General features: G+C 42.5%; 2 protein-coding genes and 1 non-coding gene across 3 annotated transcripts; 1 reads left to right on the top strand and 2 right to left on the bottom strand.

Annotated features, from left to right (window-relative positions):
- Positions 1 to 1,053: 1,053 nt before the first annotated feature.
- On the bottom strand, positions 1,054 to 10,172 carry chtopa (chromatin target of PRMT1a). Its single transcript, XM_071895393.2, has 6 exons — positions 9,891 to 10,172; positions 9,284 to 9,373; positions 7,964 to 8,114; positions 7,119 to 7,293; positions 3,691 to 3,837; positions 1,054 to 2,984 (listed from the first exon to the last, which is right to left on the bottom strand). Exons 2-6 carry the CDS (start codon positions 9,346 to 9,348, stop codon positions 2,782 to 2,784), a joined length of 741 nt encoding a protein of 246 aa, XP_071751494.1. The 5' UTR covers positions 9,349 to 9,373; positions 9,891 to 10,172; the 3' UTR covers positions 1,054 to 2,781.
- Positions 7,371 to 7,507, bottom strand: LOC139908654 (small nucleolar RNA SNORA17). Its single transcript, XR_011784487.1, has one exon. It is a non-coding gene; the product is annotated as a small nucleolar RNA SNORA17 (small nucleolar RNA).
- Positions 10,173 to 10,235: 63 nt separating the features above from the next.
- Positions 10,236 to 16,072, top strand: snapin (SNAP associated protein). The gene is made up of 4 exons (XM_078290228.1): positions 10,236 to 10,359; positions 11,619 to 11,665; positions 11,832 to 11,950; positions 14,843 to 16,072. The coding sequence occupies exons 1-4, from the start codon at positions 10,244 to 10,246 to the stop codon at positions 14,948 to 14,950; spliced, it is 390 nt and encodes a 129-aa protein (XP_078146354.1). The 5' UTR covers positions 10,236 to 10,243; the 3' UTR covers positions 14,951 to 16,072.
- Positions 16,073 to 16,448: the final 376 nt, after the last annotated feature.

Raw genomic sequence — 16,448 nt, 5'->3', positions numbered from 1 at the left:
TGAGTATTACACTTTCAGCCCAGTTCTCCTGTAGCCTTTTTGTCACCCTATCATTTGGGTTTCCACAATCCTAGTACCTTATCTTCTCCAATATTGAGATATCTTTTTCAGGACCTCCTTCTAGGGAGGCAACACTGCCACTGTGCCACTGACCAAAAGTAAGTGCTAATAGCATGTGTATCAAATTCAAGAGATCTGATTTAACAGCATGTCTGGAAATTGTGAAAATGTGGGGGAAATGTGTGTGTGCGCGCGCGTTGGTGATCACCACTGATTACTCAATGATTACTTGGCCAGTTGCTGATATTTCTGGCTTTCAAAACTCACTTTCTACCCCATACTCTGTTTATGAACAAAAAGTCCCCACCCAAGATACTGTCAAGACACTCCCAATTCCCCCCATTTAAAAGAAGCCTTCTCTGCCTGTTTGGACTAGCCTACATGTGAATGCAACTACCTGGCTGATATTTCAACATTCAGTCTTTCTTTGTGTGTTCATGTGCATTAAGCCGATATATCATTGGATGCAATATGTCAGTATGGGTAGTGTGTCAACCGAGCCAACATGCAAACTAGACAAAGACATGGACTCATATGTGTGCAGCATCTTTCTTACATATTGTGTATGGGGTGAGGATATGGAAATTGTATTGTTTATTGTTTAGCATGCCAAATGTTGATTTGTGTGGTGGTCCTAACATTTAAGATTACTATATCATATTATGACACTAGAGGGGGGTGTCTTATTTTTCTGTGTCTGAAGTATGTTGCTGCTGTCACCAGTGAATTTCCCTTTGTGATAAAGTACCCATCTGTCTATCAATCTATTTAAGAAGCCTGTAGTAAGGTGCTGGCACTTCAACCACATAGTAAAAACTGTTTGCAGAGGGATTGCTTAAAGCAATATTCCACTTTTTAACATGGGGGTTATTCGGCACTTGACCACTATGAAAACCATAATATAAACTAATCACCAAGATTGGATGCAGCTGGACGAGTTTGGAACCAAACTGATAGCAATGAGGAAACAATGATTCAGGACAAAAAACTTGATCGTTTCAACCATCTTTATTGGCCTGTGCGTTTAGGAGAAAGCTCCTTCATCAGGCACAGTCATTGATTGAAGGGGTCAAGTTGCTGTCCTCAACCTTTTTCCCCATTGCTATTTAAGAAGTCATTTGTATCTGGCAGAACTCAGCAATTGCGTCAGAAGCAGTAAAACTGTGAGCTGATGTGACAGGCTCCGACATGGAGACTGGAAACTGAACTGGAGTTTCACTCTGAACTACGATCACATCAAACCCTCTGGTGTTCCATGACGCCCCACTGATTACACATTACGATAGGTCAGATATTAATCCTAAATTATGATCCATTTCATGTAGAACAGCTTCTTTACTATTGAAAACTGATTCAAGAGCAATTTAGCTTAATAGTGACATGACGATGAACCCTGAATTAAGTAAATGCGTTTCGACTAACACAGATTATACAGATTTATTACCATTAATTTAATAAACTAAGAAAAGCTAATTAGCTTGTTATCCAAACTAGCTAGGTGGGTAGCTGATTGTTATTAGGTCTACATCTGGTAAACTGTATTTGTAATATATGTTGGAAGAGTAAATGCTGTTGCCATTACCCTCACTGATGCAGAGGCAAACAGCAGTAGCTACTTTGTGTAGCTACTCGGGTCATAATGGGGGTTTAGATTTTGCAACAAAAATAAATCACACAGAACTATACTGCCCTAAAAAAAAGACAAAAGCCAATAACTGCTCAAAGTGTGAAATGGAAAAATGGCTTTAAAAATGGCTTTGATTGACTTCCATAGCAAAACAAGCTTCCATTACACATTTCATTTGATTGCTGTGGTCAACCTTTCATTTAAGAGCATTAAAATTCATTCAATGGACACCAGTAGGGACAACTACTTTGCTGTTGTTTTTTTTTCCCCATTAAAACCTACTTTACTTGCTGTGTATAACATAATACAAATGCATCTAATACATGTCAAGAACATCAACATTCCACTCTGAAGAATGCTAACAGAAGATATGGAAGAACAAACAGGTTTGGTGACAACAGCTGAACCTTAGAAGTACTAAATCATTAAAATACAAAATAAAACAAACACACTACACTTAATTTTGTTTTAAAAAACTCCATTGGCTTATATTCTTTTTCCACAAATAATTTAAAAAGGCTTTGCATTCAAGACTGTTAAAACAAACCCAAAACACCAATTCGATCCTCCAAAAAAGTGGGCATGTAAAAAAGGTCTTTTCAAACGTTGGTTACAACAGAAGCTGAACAGTGGAAGGTGTCACTTATTTACCCTAAACAAGACAACATCATGGACTGATTTTACACCATTTCTGAAATCTGTCCCATGTTTTAAACAATTTAGTGAGTTCTTTTCTGGTCCAAAACAAACAAGGTAAAAGCCTGTAGACAGCAGGGTTCATTGATGTTAAAAAAAAAAAAAAAAAAAAAAAAAGGAAGGTCAAGTCCTGTCAAATAGTTCTTCCAGAAGTCAAAACATTTGCATGAGACAAGATGATGCAGAATTGAGTTCTGCATGTTCCGATGCTGGAAGTCCTGGGACTGTCGTCGGTCTCATCTAAACTGCTTATGGAAACATTTCTCTGCACATCGATCTGACTGTGCGAAACCTGTGTAATACAAGACTGTATGCGTGTTCTGTACATTTCTGTAATAGCGATACTATATATGCTTCCCTTTGACATTGCTTCGTCTCATCAGCAGTCTCTACAGGCGTCACTCCATGCTGTCGGGGTCGGCCTGGGCCATGTACGCGTCCAGTTCGGCGTCTAGGTGGCCTTTGGTTTTGGACATGTAGGCATCCAGCTGGTTGTCTAGTTGTTCGCGGGTCACCACCGGCCGGCCGGCTCCTCTGCCCCGGCCGCGGCCGCGCCCTCCCCGGCCAGCGAAGCCACCGCGCCCACGCAGCCCGCCGCGACCTGACCACCGACACACATGAAGAACAGTATTAATAAACAGCATACATAACTTCCTATCAGCGTAATCACATTCCAACCGAGAGTGTGCACACTGTACAGAAGAGACAATTTTCAAATTTATTTAATTTTTATACACTGCTTTTTATGTAGTACTTATCCTCTAGTTTCTTTTATAAACTAAAAAGACAGATTCCCTAGTTCTCTACTTCTACATTTTTATACAATTTTTTTTTTAAATTAGGGGTTCAATTTTGGTTTTTCCTTACTACAACTACTTACTTTTAAGAATTTATTTGAAAAAAATCTAACAACAATTTCTGTTTAAATAAACACGTTAATAGTTTGTAATGTGGAAAACATACAAATTCAATTCTTTTAATACATTTTAAATCAAATGTAATAAATTCAAGACTGTATTGATAGACATACATACATACATACATACATACATACATACATACATACAGACATACAGACATACAGAACTTACTTGGCCAATAAAACCGGTTCTGATTCAAACAGTGTTGTATGAACTTATTTTGGACATGTAATGAAGGCTACAATCAGATGTGTCATGACATCTCAGGAGAGAACTGGAATATTTGTAAGTTAAGACTCCTTAGACTACTAGACTCCTAGACTAATATTAAAAGGAATAAGAATTAATAACAGGAAAAAGGTGGATGTGTATGAAGCTGAAGCTGACCTCTGGCTGCTCCTCCTCGTAGCGCTCCTCGTGGCAGAGCTCCTCCTCGGCCGACGGGTCCTCCTCGGTGGCGGCCTCCCCTGCGCAGCGCCAGGCGGCCTGCAGCCCCGCGGCCTCGCATGGGGCCGCCCACAGACACCCGCTTCCCTGCACACAACACACACCAATGCTGTCACGCAATAAAGCCACGACACGCCGAGAAAGATCGACACGGAAGCTCTGCTGTTCCAGAACGCTCTCAACACTAATCGGAACAAAACTTAGGTACATCACCAGATGCCAGTCGCAGATGGTTTTGCAATGTTTTGAGACTCGTGTTATAATGTTCTGGGAATTATGACAGAACAAGCTTTTCATCCATTGCTCTTAACCGAGTTGCTTCTGGCTAAATCACATTCAGCTGTTTTCTCATTGGTTGCGCCAAATTGGATCAAATTGAAATTGATTTAACTTGAAAACCACACCAAAAAATGCCTGAATCGTTGCTTTTGATTATACTGTTATAATTATTGATATATTATTAGTTATGTGTTGGTTAAGGTTTGCAATGTTATTACAATTCAAGCACTGTATTGCTTTGGCAATATAGGTGTCTTTCCTGTCATGCCAATAAAGCTGATTTGAATTGTGGTGCGCGACGCCCAAGGTGACGCAACCGCGAGGTTGGGTGTCGGCGCTCTCTCCGTAGGAAAACAATGGCTCAGCCGGCACAAAGTGATTTTGCCGGTGGACATGTGTAGGCGGCTTTAGGGTTATATCTAGTTCTTGGTGAACTCGTTTTGCAACAGCAGCGCACAGAAAAAGGTCCATGTCTTCGAAAAATTCAGACAACACAAAATCATGGTCATGTTGGTATCCTAATCACACCAGGTGTCCATCAAACAAAATTGGTAGTAGTTTTTAATCCCAAAAACATGCTAACTTTGAAATTCTTGGGAGCAAATTGATTTCATTGATATCCGTTTCTCAGTTGCACATGCATAGGAAAGGGAACAGGATGAGCCCACCCACATGATTCTCCAATCGTTATTGCCAAACAGTTCCTCACTATACCCAACCAGTGCCACTGATGCTGATGACGACTCCACATGAACAACAGTATAGTATTGATTCTGCAGCAGGGGGCAGAACCTGTATATTCATGGCCTGAATTTCAGATTCAATCGTCAGTGAGTTTTTACTTTGTGTGCTCCGTTGAGGTTTTAGACAGTGCTATCAAACTCCATCAATCATTTTAAATTACACAACTGTATTTTTCCTAACATGTCTTTAAATGCCACGAGTATTACAGTTGCAATCCTGTCAAAATCATCAATCATTTTGCCTCTTCTCTGCCACATGGATTATGCTGCATAAGCTGTTACGTAATTGTATGGTCCTTTATTGGAACTCTAATGAGCCAGGACCAGGCCACGTTAATTCTTTTGGAGAAGGCTGACACCCAGTGATGTAAATAGGTTTTCAATGTAGTGAGTCCCCGGGACTCACAGGTGGTAATTTGAGTGGGTCCCCAATAATATATTTTTTTTTAACAGCAAAAGCACAATTTTTCTGTTTGTATTTTTAAGTAAATTTTACCTACTCCTATTTATATATTTGATTGCAATGTTACACAGCTCTGGTTACATATTTCTTTATTCTAGTATATCTTTAATTGTACGTACATTTTGTTTTTATTTCACACTTGCTTTGGCAATGTAAACATGTTTCCCATGCCAATAAAGCCCCTTTGAGAGAGAGAGAGTGTGAGTGAGTGAGTGAGTGAGTGAGTGAGTGAGAGAGAGAGAGAGAGAGAGAGAGAGAGACCAGCAGCCTGTGTGACAGAGCTTCAGGAGAAAGCGTGGAGCATAAAACATTGTGTTTTTTTCCACGCATGAAAAAATAAAACACCCAAGCCCGACATACAGTTGTAGCAGTCGCAAATATGCCTACTATGCTTTTGGAACATTGTTTGGTTGCAGTAACAGATTAAGTCACTGGGTGGCGCTTCTTGTTTTTTTACTGAGACTGAGTTACAGCAACAGGTTGAATAGGCTACTACCAACTACTCCCAGTCTACCCAATACTGATGTTGTCTCACTCTGTCATGCTATCCAGGAGTAACGTTAGCCTACTTCCCTAAAGCTAACAAGCACAAAGCTAATGTAAGCTAAGACACGACCAAGCGCGTTACAGTCTTGGGTCCCGTCGGGTTCGGGTCGGGTTGCAAACCTCTAATGTGTAGTAAATGAAACGACTAGTTAGTGAAATCAAAGTCCTATGTTGCAAACAGAATGGGCATTTTTATCTTGTGGCCATCCACAATGATATGAATCGATTTGAAGAAACATAGTAGCTGACGCACAGACATGTCAATCATGGCTTTTTTTCCCCCAAATAACAACGTGCAACTTCGGGTAGAAGAAATATCTGTTTCCATCGCATTAGCCTATCTGTGCTTTCCCGAATAACGGATTCGGATTCATCCCTACCTGCAATAGTTTGTTGGCCAGCAATATGTTTGATCTTTTTCTTTGGTTTAGTTTGTAGCCTTGTTGAAATGAAACCTGTGCGGCGAAAGTAGCATTGGATGCAGGCCCAGCAAGGGCATTAAGACTCTCCCGTGATGATTGAGACTATTTTCTAGGAAAAAATAGGGTGTGTCCCCTGGATGTGTCGATAGTGAGTTTACTGCGTCCTTTCGGATTTTAACGCGTCGGAGACACAGGACGCGCACCTGTTTTACATCACTGGACACCTATGAATGAAAAAAAAAAAAACAACAAACAAACTTGGAGCTCAAGTAAATACTCATCAAAACATCTCCCTTAGAACAGTGGTTCTCCAAACTAGTGCTGAAACCAGTCAGTCAATCCAGTTGTTGATCGACAGATGATCCCAATCGTAGATCAAACATGTTTGATTTTATCGGGGCTCATCTTTGCATGATCATGTGGTTTGTGCTCGTCAAAGACTCAAATCTTAACGGCAATTTTCAATAGCCAATGAAAACGGAGATTGCAACAGACAAGGCAAATGGGAAAAAATATGTAAGTGTAAACACAAGATCCAACGTGCACAATGGCTGAGCTAGGAAAGAAAAAGAAACCTGAATGTGTTCTCAGTCTTTTTTCCATGCAAATTGCAGCACAAACCACAATTGCTGCAAGCTGCATGGGCTGCATGTTTGTTTTGGTATCAAAATATCGCAGAAAAATACATTCTCGCGAGTGCAGGTGTACCACAAAAAAATCACATTCTCATGAGAGAACTGCAGCCGCTTCTTCTCAGTCTTCTGTATATGGTCTATGCCCTTTTGATGAAAGTGGAAATCTGCAAATTTCAGTTGTTAAATGTGCGCTGCTCAAAATTTTCTTTGTCGGTTATGATTGGAAAAATCTTTTAATGTGCCCCAGGCTTTAGTGATTGGTTGGGTAGTGGCCTCTCACCTCTGAGGGACAGAGCTCCCCTCATTGCTCCTCCTCTCAGTCGTCCTCGGAGGCCTCCCCTGGCCAAGCCTCGCATCCCTCCTCTGCCTCCGGGGGCTCCTCCGCGCATCAGGGCCCCGACCGGCCGGCCCAGCCTGGCCTGGATGTTGCTCTTCCCCAGACGCTGCTTCAGGCTCTGACACAAGTTAGTCAGGAAAGCGGTTATGACAAAATAAAAGAGGACATAGTTGGGCAATTCTGGGGAAACTCCCATTTGTCGGCACCATCAATCTCTTGGAGCAGCCCAACTGTTGTAGGTGCCCGGTGTAGACGAAGCCCGCTGACTCTCTGCCACCTAATGACACAGCCTCCACACTGACAGTTAGGACTGCAACGCCTCTAGGGGCAGGAATGTTCTGGTTTCACACTATTGCGCAACTGTGTGATAGTTTTGTGACGACTAACATTTGTCTATGGACCTAAGGCCTAAACCAGTTTCTATAGAGTCAGTAAGAAGAGAAACCAAGTCTGCACTACTGTCTCGTCTTGGACAAACAAGTAGGCCTACTTTAAAAGAGAAAGCCCACCCCCCCCCCAATCTTAGAAAAACTCCTCTCTGGCTCCCATCTTACCGCCACTTAAGATTTTCCCTTTTCCAGGAAGTAATTAGACTTTGATGAATACATTTCTATAAAAGGCCTTCAAAGACGCGTGTATCTTTTTCCAAAGATCATGTATAGACCTGAAAAACACAGGAAAGCTACTTTTTTCCATTCTGTTTACTAGCAGATTATTCTCATTTTAAGGGGAACCTAGGCCACCAGGAAGGCACGCTGGCACTCTGCATGTCTGCTCTTGGCCCTCACCTGCTTGTGATGCAGAGCGGCCTGCACTGAGGGCCGGTTCTCCATCTGCTGGGCCAGCCGGCGGTTGCGGGCGCTGGCCATGTGCTGCTGTTGCATGGTGGCTCGAACGCTCACCGCAGTGGGCTGCTTGTTCTTCAGCATGTTAGTGAAGCTTTAGAGGTGGAAGGGGGGGAGGAGTAGGAGGGAAAGAGGGAGGAAGTAGGGGAAAATAGGGTATACAGAGAAGGAGGAGGGGGGAGGAGGAAGCAGGGTTTCCACATCAAGTCATTTCTCATATCATGGATGCGGCCACACAGACTGCAGTGGCTCTTTTGTCATGTAAGGCTTATGCCCCACTTGTTGGCACTTCCTTTCACTTCTCTCTCAAAAGTATAGACAATCCAAAATGATTTACAGTTGAATTCAGCATGTTTTGAAACCAAGCAGAGGAAGAAAGGTCAATTTGGAAAAGGAAAAGCAAAAGAAAGTGTAGAGATGTATTGAAGGAGAAAGACAGAGTAAAAGCGTCAGAAGAACAGAGTGATTTGCCACTTACAGGCCTCCTGCTGCCCAGCTGGGGTGTCGTCATGTTGCAGCAGGGAAGGCCCCGGACGGGAGGGATGCTTGGCCACCCAGCCACTTACAGCCCGGACCGTGACGTGTGGTTAAACCACTGAGGGGGTAATATGAGAGGGTAGAGTAGAGAGGAAGGGAAATGGGGAGGGCTTGGTCACGTCCGGACTAGGACTGGGCACCTAGTCTGTTATATAGACTTTCAGTAGAGAGGAGAAAGAGACAATGACAGAAGAGGGTAAAGAGAGCAGACGCTGAACTTTCATTGATTTGAGAGAGAGAGGCCGAGAGCATTAAGAGGGCACATCAAAGGTGCACCGTCTCCCTTTTTGAGTTTAGGCTTTCCTCTCCCTTTGCAAGAGTATACTTTGTGTATACTGTGCAATTAACAGGGAGAGGGAGTGCCGGGGCATTGTCAGGAGTGTGGCCCAGGCCCATCTTAGAACAATCGCCTTACCAGGTAGGACCATTACCCTCTTCCCTTGACTACAAGTGTGCACTGCTCACACAAGACATTTGGCCAGGGCGGGCTCTTTCTCCTCTAACCTATATTCATTACCATATTCAGCTCTGCCCATGCATCAGCAAATACTGACACTGGCAACCAATTTGAGTGGGCAGTGCACATGTGGGGCCTAGGCAGTCTAGCATCCATGTCGGGTCCGGTCCCCAACAGTGGCCTTCCGCTGAGAGCACTAGAGCCTTCGGAACCAAAGGCTGGCCCTTGCATCTGGTGTCTAACTGCTGACAGGGTGCGTGGCGCCTCACCGCTCATTCAGGGACACTTTGGTGGTGCTTTTCAGCACAACTTTTTGGGAAGAGGTAGCGCTCATTTTGACTTGCTTCCTTGGCAGGCTCCTGGAAACAAATGTGACACATGGTAGGACAGGGTAACATTGGAGCAGGAGTCAGAGATGGGGAAACAAGCCAAGATTTAGACTACAGCAACTTGGGCTCAGAGCATCTAACTAGCCAAGCCATAAATAGAAATTCATCAACTCCACCATTTCTCACCAATTTACTCAGCTGGTTGGCTATCAGACAGCTGGTTATCATTGGCTTTATGTAATTCCTTTTTTATTGCATTTATTACAGTAGTTTTATTACGTCAAGAAGAACGGGTTTTCCAATATCATGGAATGTTCCCAATTTCAATAAATAGTGTAACTTAAGAGTTCCTTGGCTACTTGGCTAACAAAATTAGCTAGCTGTACTTACGGTAATTAGCTTATGATAAAGCTATGGCGGCTAACGTCCGATACATGATTTACCACTTCCACTTAAATGTATGAGTATTTATCAATTTAAATAATTTCACACATTTAAATTATTTGAAAAACAATCAAGTAGTAATTTTAGCAGCATGTTTACTTACAATGACCGTTGCGTAAGTCGAAGAAAGTCGAATAGCTAGCGTTAGCTTTACTAGCTACTTAGCTAGTACCAGCACGGTGTGCCGTGTAAGTGTCTTTATATTTTTCTGTTTTGATTACTGATTCTTTCCTTAGCCTACTAACTGCTGGTTGTATTAAATGTTGAGCGGACTGTAGTTGAAGTCAGGTCTTTGATCAGAATTAATTTGAAATGTAAACGGCAGTGTCCTGCGATGCGTCTTTCTAAGATGGTGCTGCCTGACTACTAGCCTAAGGAGGAAAATGGAGAGGGTCTTATAACTACAACGTCACCCAAACGTCACGTCCTGCTTGTCTTTGTTGTTGGGCTACCAAAATGGCTGCAGTGGCTCTGCTAGAGACTCCTTCAGGGAAAGATGCGATTGCCGAGGGATTGCTCGATCTCCTGTCACCAGCTGTCCAGCAGCTCGACTTGCATGTACACTCAGTGAGGTAACCTTAGTTCCTTGTTTGATTCCTTATTTGTTGTTTCCTTACAGTTATCTGCATCACACACCCCTGCTTGCTGCTGGCAACAATGCTAGCTCGTGACAGTCTCGTGAGTCTAAGCCAATATTTGCATCTCTTAAAAAATGTGTTTTTCTGGCGGTGTGCACTTAATAAACGACAAGTACACTATATATATAGCCTATATGTATAGCCTAATTAACTTCCTTGTAGAATCAAACAAGCATATCTCCGCTCATTACGAGGCAACTAGTTAGGTTTCTTTTAGACCCGTTGGGGGTCCCAACGGGGCTATGTTTCTTTAAGTAGGCTACTTTCAACTTTGTAATCCCGTAAAATGTTTTTAAAATGTTGTTGTACCGTTTAGAAAGCGAGCCATAGGAAACAATCCCAAAAATTGAAATGGCGTTGTTGTTTTCAAGGCGAAGACACACCGCCAGGGGAAACATTTCTCTTATGGAACACATTTTGGCATAACACCTCGTTGGAAAACCTGTCAAAACGATGTGTGTCCGGGGGGGGGGGGGGCTAATGTATAGTGTGTTGTTAAAAAATTGACTTCTCTCCAGAAACAAAGCATGCTTCTCTTTTGATTATTATAGAAAACCCATTGTACATTCCAGTCATGCCTGAATTCGATTATGGAGACATTTTGTATTCACATGCTGCCCTTCCTACTTTGAAGCCATTGTATGCAGTTTACCACAGTGCCTTATTTCTATCAAAGTTGGCTGGTCTTCTGAGAAGGGAAATGCATTGCCCATAAGGCCCCCTGTAACGCTACCTCACATGTCTACTGTATTTTAAATACAGTAATTATGCTACCAGGTCACAGGACTACTAGTTAGTTGAGTTAGTTAGTTAGTTGGTTTCTGCTACTATGTACCTTTATAAATGGAAGAGACTGCAAAGCACTTCAGCAAATTAGAACTTCTTGTCCCCCTCAATGATTTTGAAGCAATGATATCTCACATTTTCAATGATGTTTGCAATTGCTTCTTATAATGTGTGTCCCAGTATGATGCAGATTGATCGAATTGTGTTTCTTTTTCAAGAGAGACAAACACAACAAAAACATTCATAAAATTGACAGAGATCGCAATCTCAATGAGACTATGTGATTAAATAAAGGATAAATTAACACTGAAGTATTTGAACAACACACTGCACTGCAGTTTTCTTCACTGTGTCATGTCCGTCAATTTATTGGTGGATTAAGATGATTATTGTGTTCATATTTTCAGAGAGAGCCAAGTGGAATTGAGAGAACACATAGACAATCTGGCTACAGGTACATTTTACTTTCTTTGAAAAACCCTGCCTGCCATGTATGTTATATTATTGACTTGAAAACATGCGATATCTTAGCTTTTTATCCATTTATGAAATTAAATATCAACTGTTTTGCTACCCAAGGCTTTGGTCTTATGTGTCTCCTAATGTCCATTCATTTGCAGAGTTATGCAGGATAAATGAACACCAGAAGGTGGCGCTAGACCTGGACCCTTATGTAAAGAAGCTGCTCAATGCAAGACGCAGAGTAGTGCTGGTAAACAACATACTGCAGAATGCTCAGGTCAGTGGCCAGTGTTTTATCATCCATTTTGAAATGTAGGTTTTACTTCAGCACCACTGAATAATTTGCATGAAATATTAAACCCACCTTGGCCAAGAATAAGGCAGACAGAGAATGGCGTGTATTGTCCGGCCCTCCAGGCTATAATACATACTGCTCTGCCTGACAACATCATTCTTGCTTTATTCAGCCTCTGCTGCATATAGCTTCTGTTACCACCTGCCGCTAGCATCCTTGCTACATAATTTTCACCTCACGGCTCACCTTCGGACAGCTCACACCTTTGACGAGTGGCAAGAACACAACTACCTTATTTCCTTTTTTTTTATCCTTTTTTTTTTCTACCTTAGAGAAGACTGGTGTTGGCTCTGAGCTAGCTAACTAGCCTCTTGATGATTCACCCACCGCCTTGTGCTAGCTACCTTGAGCTGACACTGGCAAACTGCCTCAGCTCACATGGCTGATGGTAACTTTAAAAAGTGGCGCCCCCGGTGGCTCACCGAGTAGAGCGCGTACCATAAGGCTCAGTCCTTCCCGGTTTGAATCCGGCCCGCGGTCATTTGCTGCATGTCTTCCCCTCTCTCACACTGTCTCTATCAATAAAGCATAAAATGCCTAAAATAAATCTTAAAAAAAAAAAAAAAGTGTCACCTGCTGCTTACCCTCAGCCATCAGGTGGATCTCCTAGCTTCGTCTTGGAGTGCAGCTCAACTCAAGGCCACTGCAGAGATTTTCTGTCACTCCCACCATCTGGAACCCCCTCAAGGGATAGTCAGTCATTTTTTGCCACCTTGCTGACGCCCATAGAGACCTATGAGACTTCTGCGCTATGCATTGGGGGCAGCCAAAAGGAAAGCAAAGGAAAGCAAAGCGATCAGGAGTAAAAAGATGAGGCGAAGACAGAGCCCCAGCACCAATTCTCATCAATCTCTCATCAGGGCACATACTACAAAGAATTTATGAAGGTCATGTCCAGAGTGGTCGGCAAGCTGGACCTGTCCTGGCCGAACCCTCCTCCTCCTCCCACTTCCATCCATGCTTGTTGGCGCCTTTTTCCCGGGCTCATCCCGCAATGCCAAGAGCTCTGCCTCAAAGCCCCTTTCCCCTCTGCCCTGAAACTGAAGCTGAAGGGACACATTCTTGAGGAAAGCCTATGCGGACCAGGTCTCCCTTGGACAGACCCTGAAGTGGGCTATCTAAGCATGCCTCGGCTGGAGCAGTCAGCGGCGGCTCATTTGTCAGTAACCTCTGCCTCCAACAAGCCCAGACAGCCCTCCAAAGCATGCAATCTCTTGCTGAGAGGTCCTGCAATGCGGCTGGCCTGTCAACTGCTATGATGGACATTATAGCATTGCTCCAAGCCTACTAGGGGTAATCGCTCCGTGACTTTGAGGGTAAGGCTGCACAGGCCACTGATCATCATTATGGAAACTGCGTTTTCACACGTTGATGCACCATTGATTATTCAAGGCAATAAGACGGGCAGATAATTTCACTACAGTAGATCTGAAAGACGCATTCTTCAACATCTTTATAGTGGAGAGAGACAGAAAATATCACAGATCACATTCTTCCCTTTGGTCTGAGTCAGCGGAAGGGTTACGTTGCATCCAAACCCTGCTTACCAATTTAAGACTATTAATGCCAAATTCAGGACTATGGTTGTCAACTTAATGGCCTTTTCACCTCCTCCATTTGGCTATGATGAAGAGGAGCATTTACACAGATTGTATCCGGTTTGTGAGCTCTCTATGTGGCAAGAACACGCACCGGGCACTGTTCCTGTTGTGTGTTATGGTATAAGGGGGTTGAATAAGACTCTGTCAAAAGAAAGATTATCACACTGGATAGTTAAGGCTGTTGCTTTGGCAGACTCATCTTCAGGGAAAATTCCTCCCGGGGGACTGAGAGTGCCACCATGGGCATTTTTATGGCACGGACGCTTTTACAAGATGTTACATTGGAGGATATATGTGTAGCCACTTTGTGGACAACACATTGCACACAGATCACCCATGGGATAAATCATTTGTTCACATGTCATAGATGACAATGCATGTCATGGTCTAAAGGACGGTTCACAGTCTGCCTTTTTCTTGGCCAAGGTGGGACTTGGTGGTTTTATATTTCATGCTAAATATTCAGTGGTGCTGTCTGGAGACAGGCTTATAGCATAGAAAGGAATCTTGTTCTCCATTCGTAAAATCTGGGCTGTGGCACAACCCTTCCGTTTGGTTTGAAATGATTCAGTGCTGCCTCTCTGGAGCAGAGCACTTGTGCTGTGACTCAGTTAAGTACTACTGGATTTGGATTTTTTAGGAATTAAGAGCACATGATCAACATTGTATGATCCGTATAATTTACCAATACAGAGGATGTGATGTAACTATCCCTTGCAGTAAACTGCAGTAAAAGTGGATGTGGCTAACAGTAAACTAGTAGTGAATGTAGCTAGTAGTAAACTAGTAGAGGATGTAGCTAGTAGTAAATTAGTGGTGGATGTAGCTAGTGGTAAACTAGTAGAGGATGTGGTTAGCAGTGGACGTAGCTAGTAGTAAACTAGTGGTGGATGTACTTAACAGTAAATTGTAGTTGGCAGCAAACTTGTGGTGCATGTAGCTAGTAGTAAACTAGTAGTGGATGTTGCTATGTGGTAAACTATTAGTGGATGTGATTAGCAGTAAACTAGTAGCCTAGTTCATGTAGCTAGTAGTAAACTAGTAGCGGTCGTGACTCTATATAGACTCTTTATTTGTTTACTTTCAACTGCCGCAGCCAGAATACAAACAGCCAACTAACATGCCATCCTTTTATCTTCATTCTATTTGAAGAGATCAGGAGATAAATCAGAACCAGGGCAGCTTCTTCTAACCCTAAATATTCTTTCCCCAGGAACGCCTGAGGCGACTCAACCACAATGTGGCCAAGGAGACGGCACGAAGAAAGACCATGCTGGAGGCTTCAGGAGTGTTCACCTCACGCTCACCCAGTAAACCCTGACCCGGTGCCTCCGGCTCTGTGGAGAAAATACTGTCTGCGAACTGTCTGACCTGAGTTTTCACACTCTATCATCCACCAGGAGGGAGACAGCAGTACAGGACACGGTAGCACTGGAAAAGACGAGCCTTACTCTGACCTTTTAGCTTTGTTTGCCAACTGAAATGCTGATATGTTCGCCGCCATGCACTGCTTTGTCTGATGTTGTGATAGCATGTCAAATCCAGACTACTACCTGTTTATCTTGCAAATTAGCAGCTAGAAATCTGGGTGCTTTGTCAGAAAATTTGATAACTTGATAGTCAACTTTACAGTATCACCAGGTAACACATTATCTGTATTACACATATCTGGCCACAAGAGGGTGATGCTTGTCCTCTAACTCATTTTTTAGCTCATCAATGTGACAAGGGCAATCAGTTATCCTATATTTTTGAGGGAAAGCTAATTCAATAGTCAATTTAAGAATTCATATGCATTGATTCGTACAGTCAAGGACAAAAAAGATCAGTATTTGTGCACATGAGCAATGAGAAATGTCAGAAAGGACTGCCTGTAATTGACCCTTTTCTCCCTTGGTTGCTTACTGCTGGGAGCAAAAAAATGTCTATATCCATGATTCTCTGGTCTCAGATGTTGGGAAATGGTTGTTCTTGTTCACAAATATTAATTGGATTGCCTCAATTAAAATATCATTTCAAAAAGTTGAAGAGTTAGTTACTTTAGCTGGCTCTAAAGTATCACATTTTCCATTCCTCTGTCTTTCCAGTATATGTTTATGGATGCCACTCTCTGCATTCTCGGTAAAGCTCTGTTGACGTAAATGTGTTGCTGATGAAACCAGTTGCCCTTTTGGGTGAAGTAGTTCTGTCACAGCAAATCCAACACATAGGTCCAGTATGAGTGAAAATTCAGTCGATTAACTTATGAAAATACAACTTGCTGTGTAGACTGTTATGCTTCTATCCTTGATTATGCAACATTGCTTGTGATTTTCATCTCTAATTTGTGTTTGAAATTCATGATTTCCTTATTGAACTGTTTAGAATAAATGCATGTTGTAATGTCAGTGTTATTGTTTGACCTTCTCTACAAGTATTTCTCAGATAGACTAATTTATCAAAGTGCTTAGTTTGACCTGTACTCTGCATCTGGTTTTGTAAAATGGAGGAAAGGCAAACCACATTTGTTCATTTTTTCCCCCCAAAAAAACACACACCTTACTAAATATTTTGTCAGCGGAACAGATTACTTTTGATATTTATATGACTGGAATTTGGGACCAGAAAATTAACACAAACTGATCATTTCCAACCTGCGACACCCTGTTCAAATCACACATCCATTCCCTTTAAAAAAAAAAAAAAAGATCTTCACCCTTCGACTCTGCCGTGCTGCATAATTGGATCAGTGGTAAAACGCCAGGCATGTCTGTCTCCTATGTCAATAATGAATGTTTTGTAATGATAGTAGGAGGGGGCGGGGGGGTTGAAGGTGACCC

Source organism: Centroberyx gerrardi, chromosome 19 (genome assembly GCF_048128805.1).
Source record: "Centroberyx gerrardi isolate f3 chromosome 19, fCenGer3.hap1.cur.20231027, whole genome shotgun sequence".
Classification (NCBI taxonomy): domain Eukaryota; kingdom Metazoa; phylum Chordata; class Actinopteri; order Beryciformes; family Berycidae; genus Centroberyx; species Centroberyx gerrardi.
The sequence above is the reverse complement of the archived record's forward strand: the minus strand, read 5'-3'. Positions and strand labels throughout refer to the sequence as shown.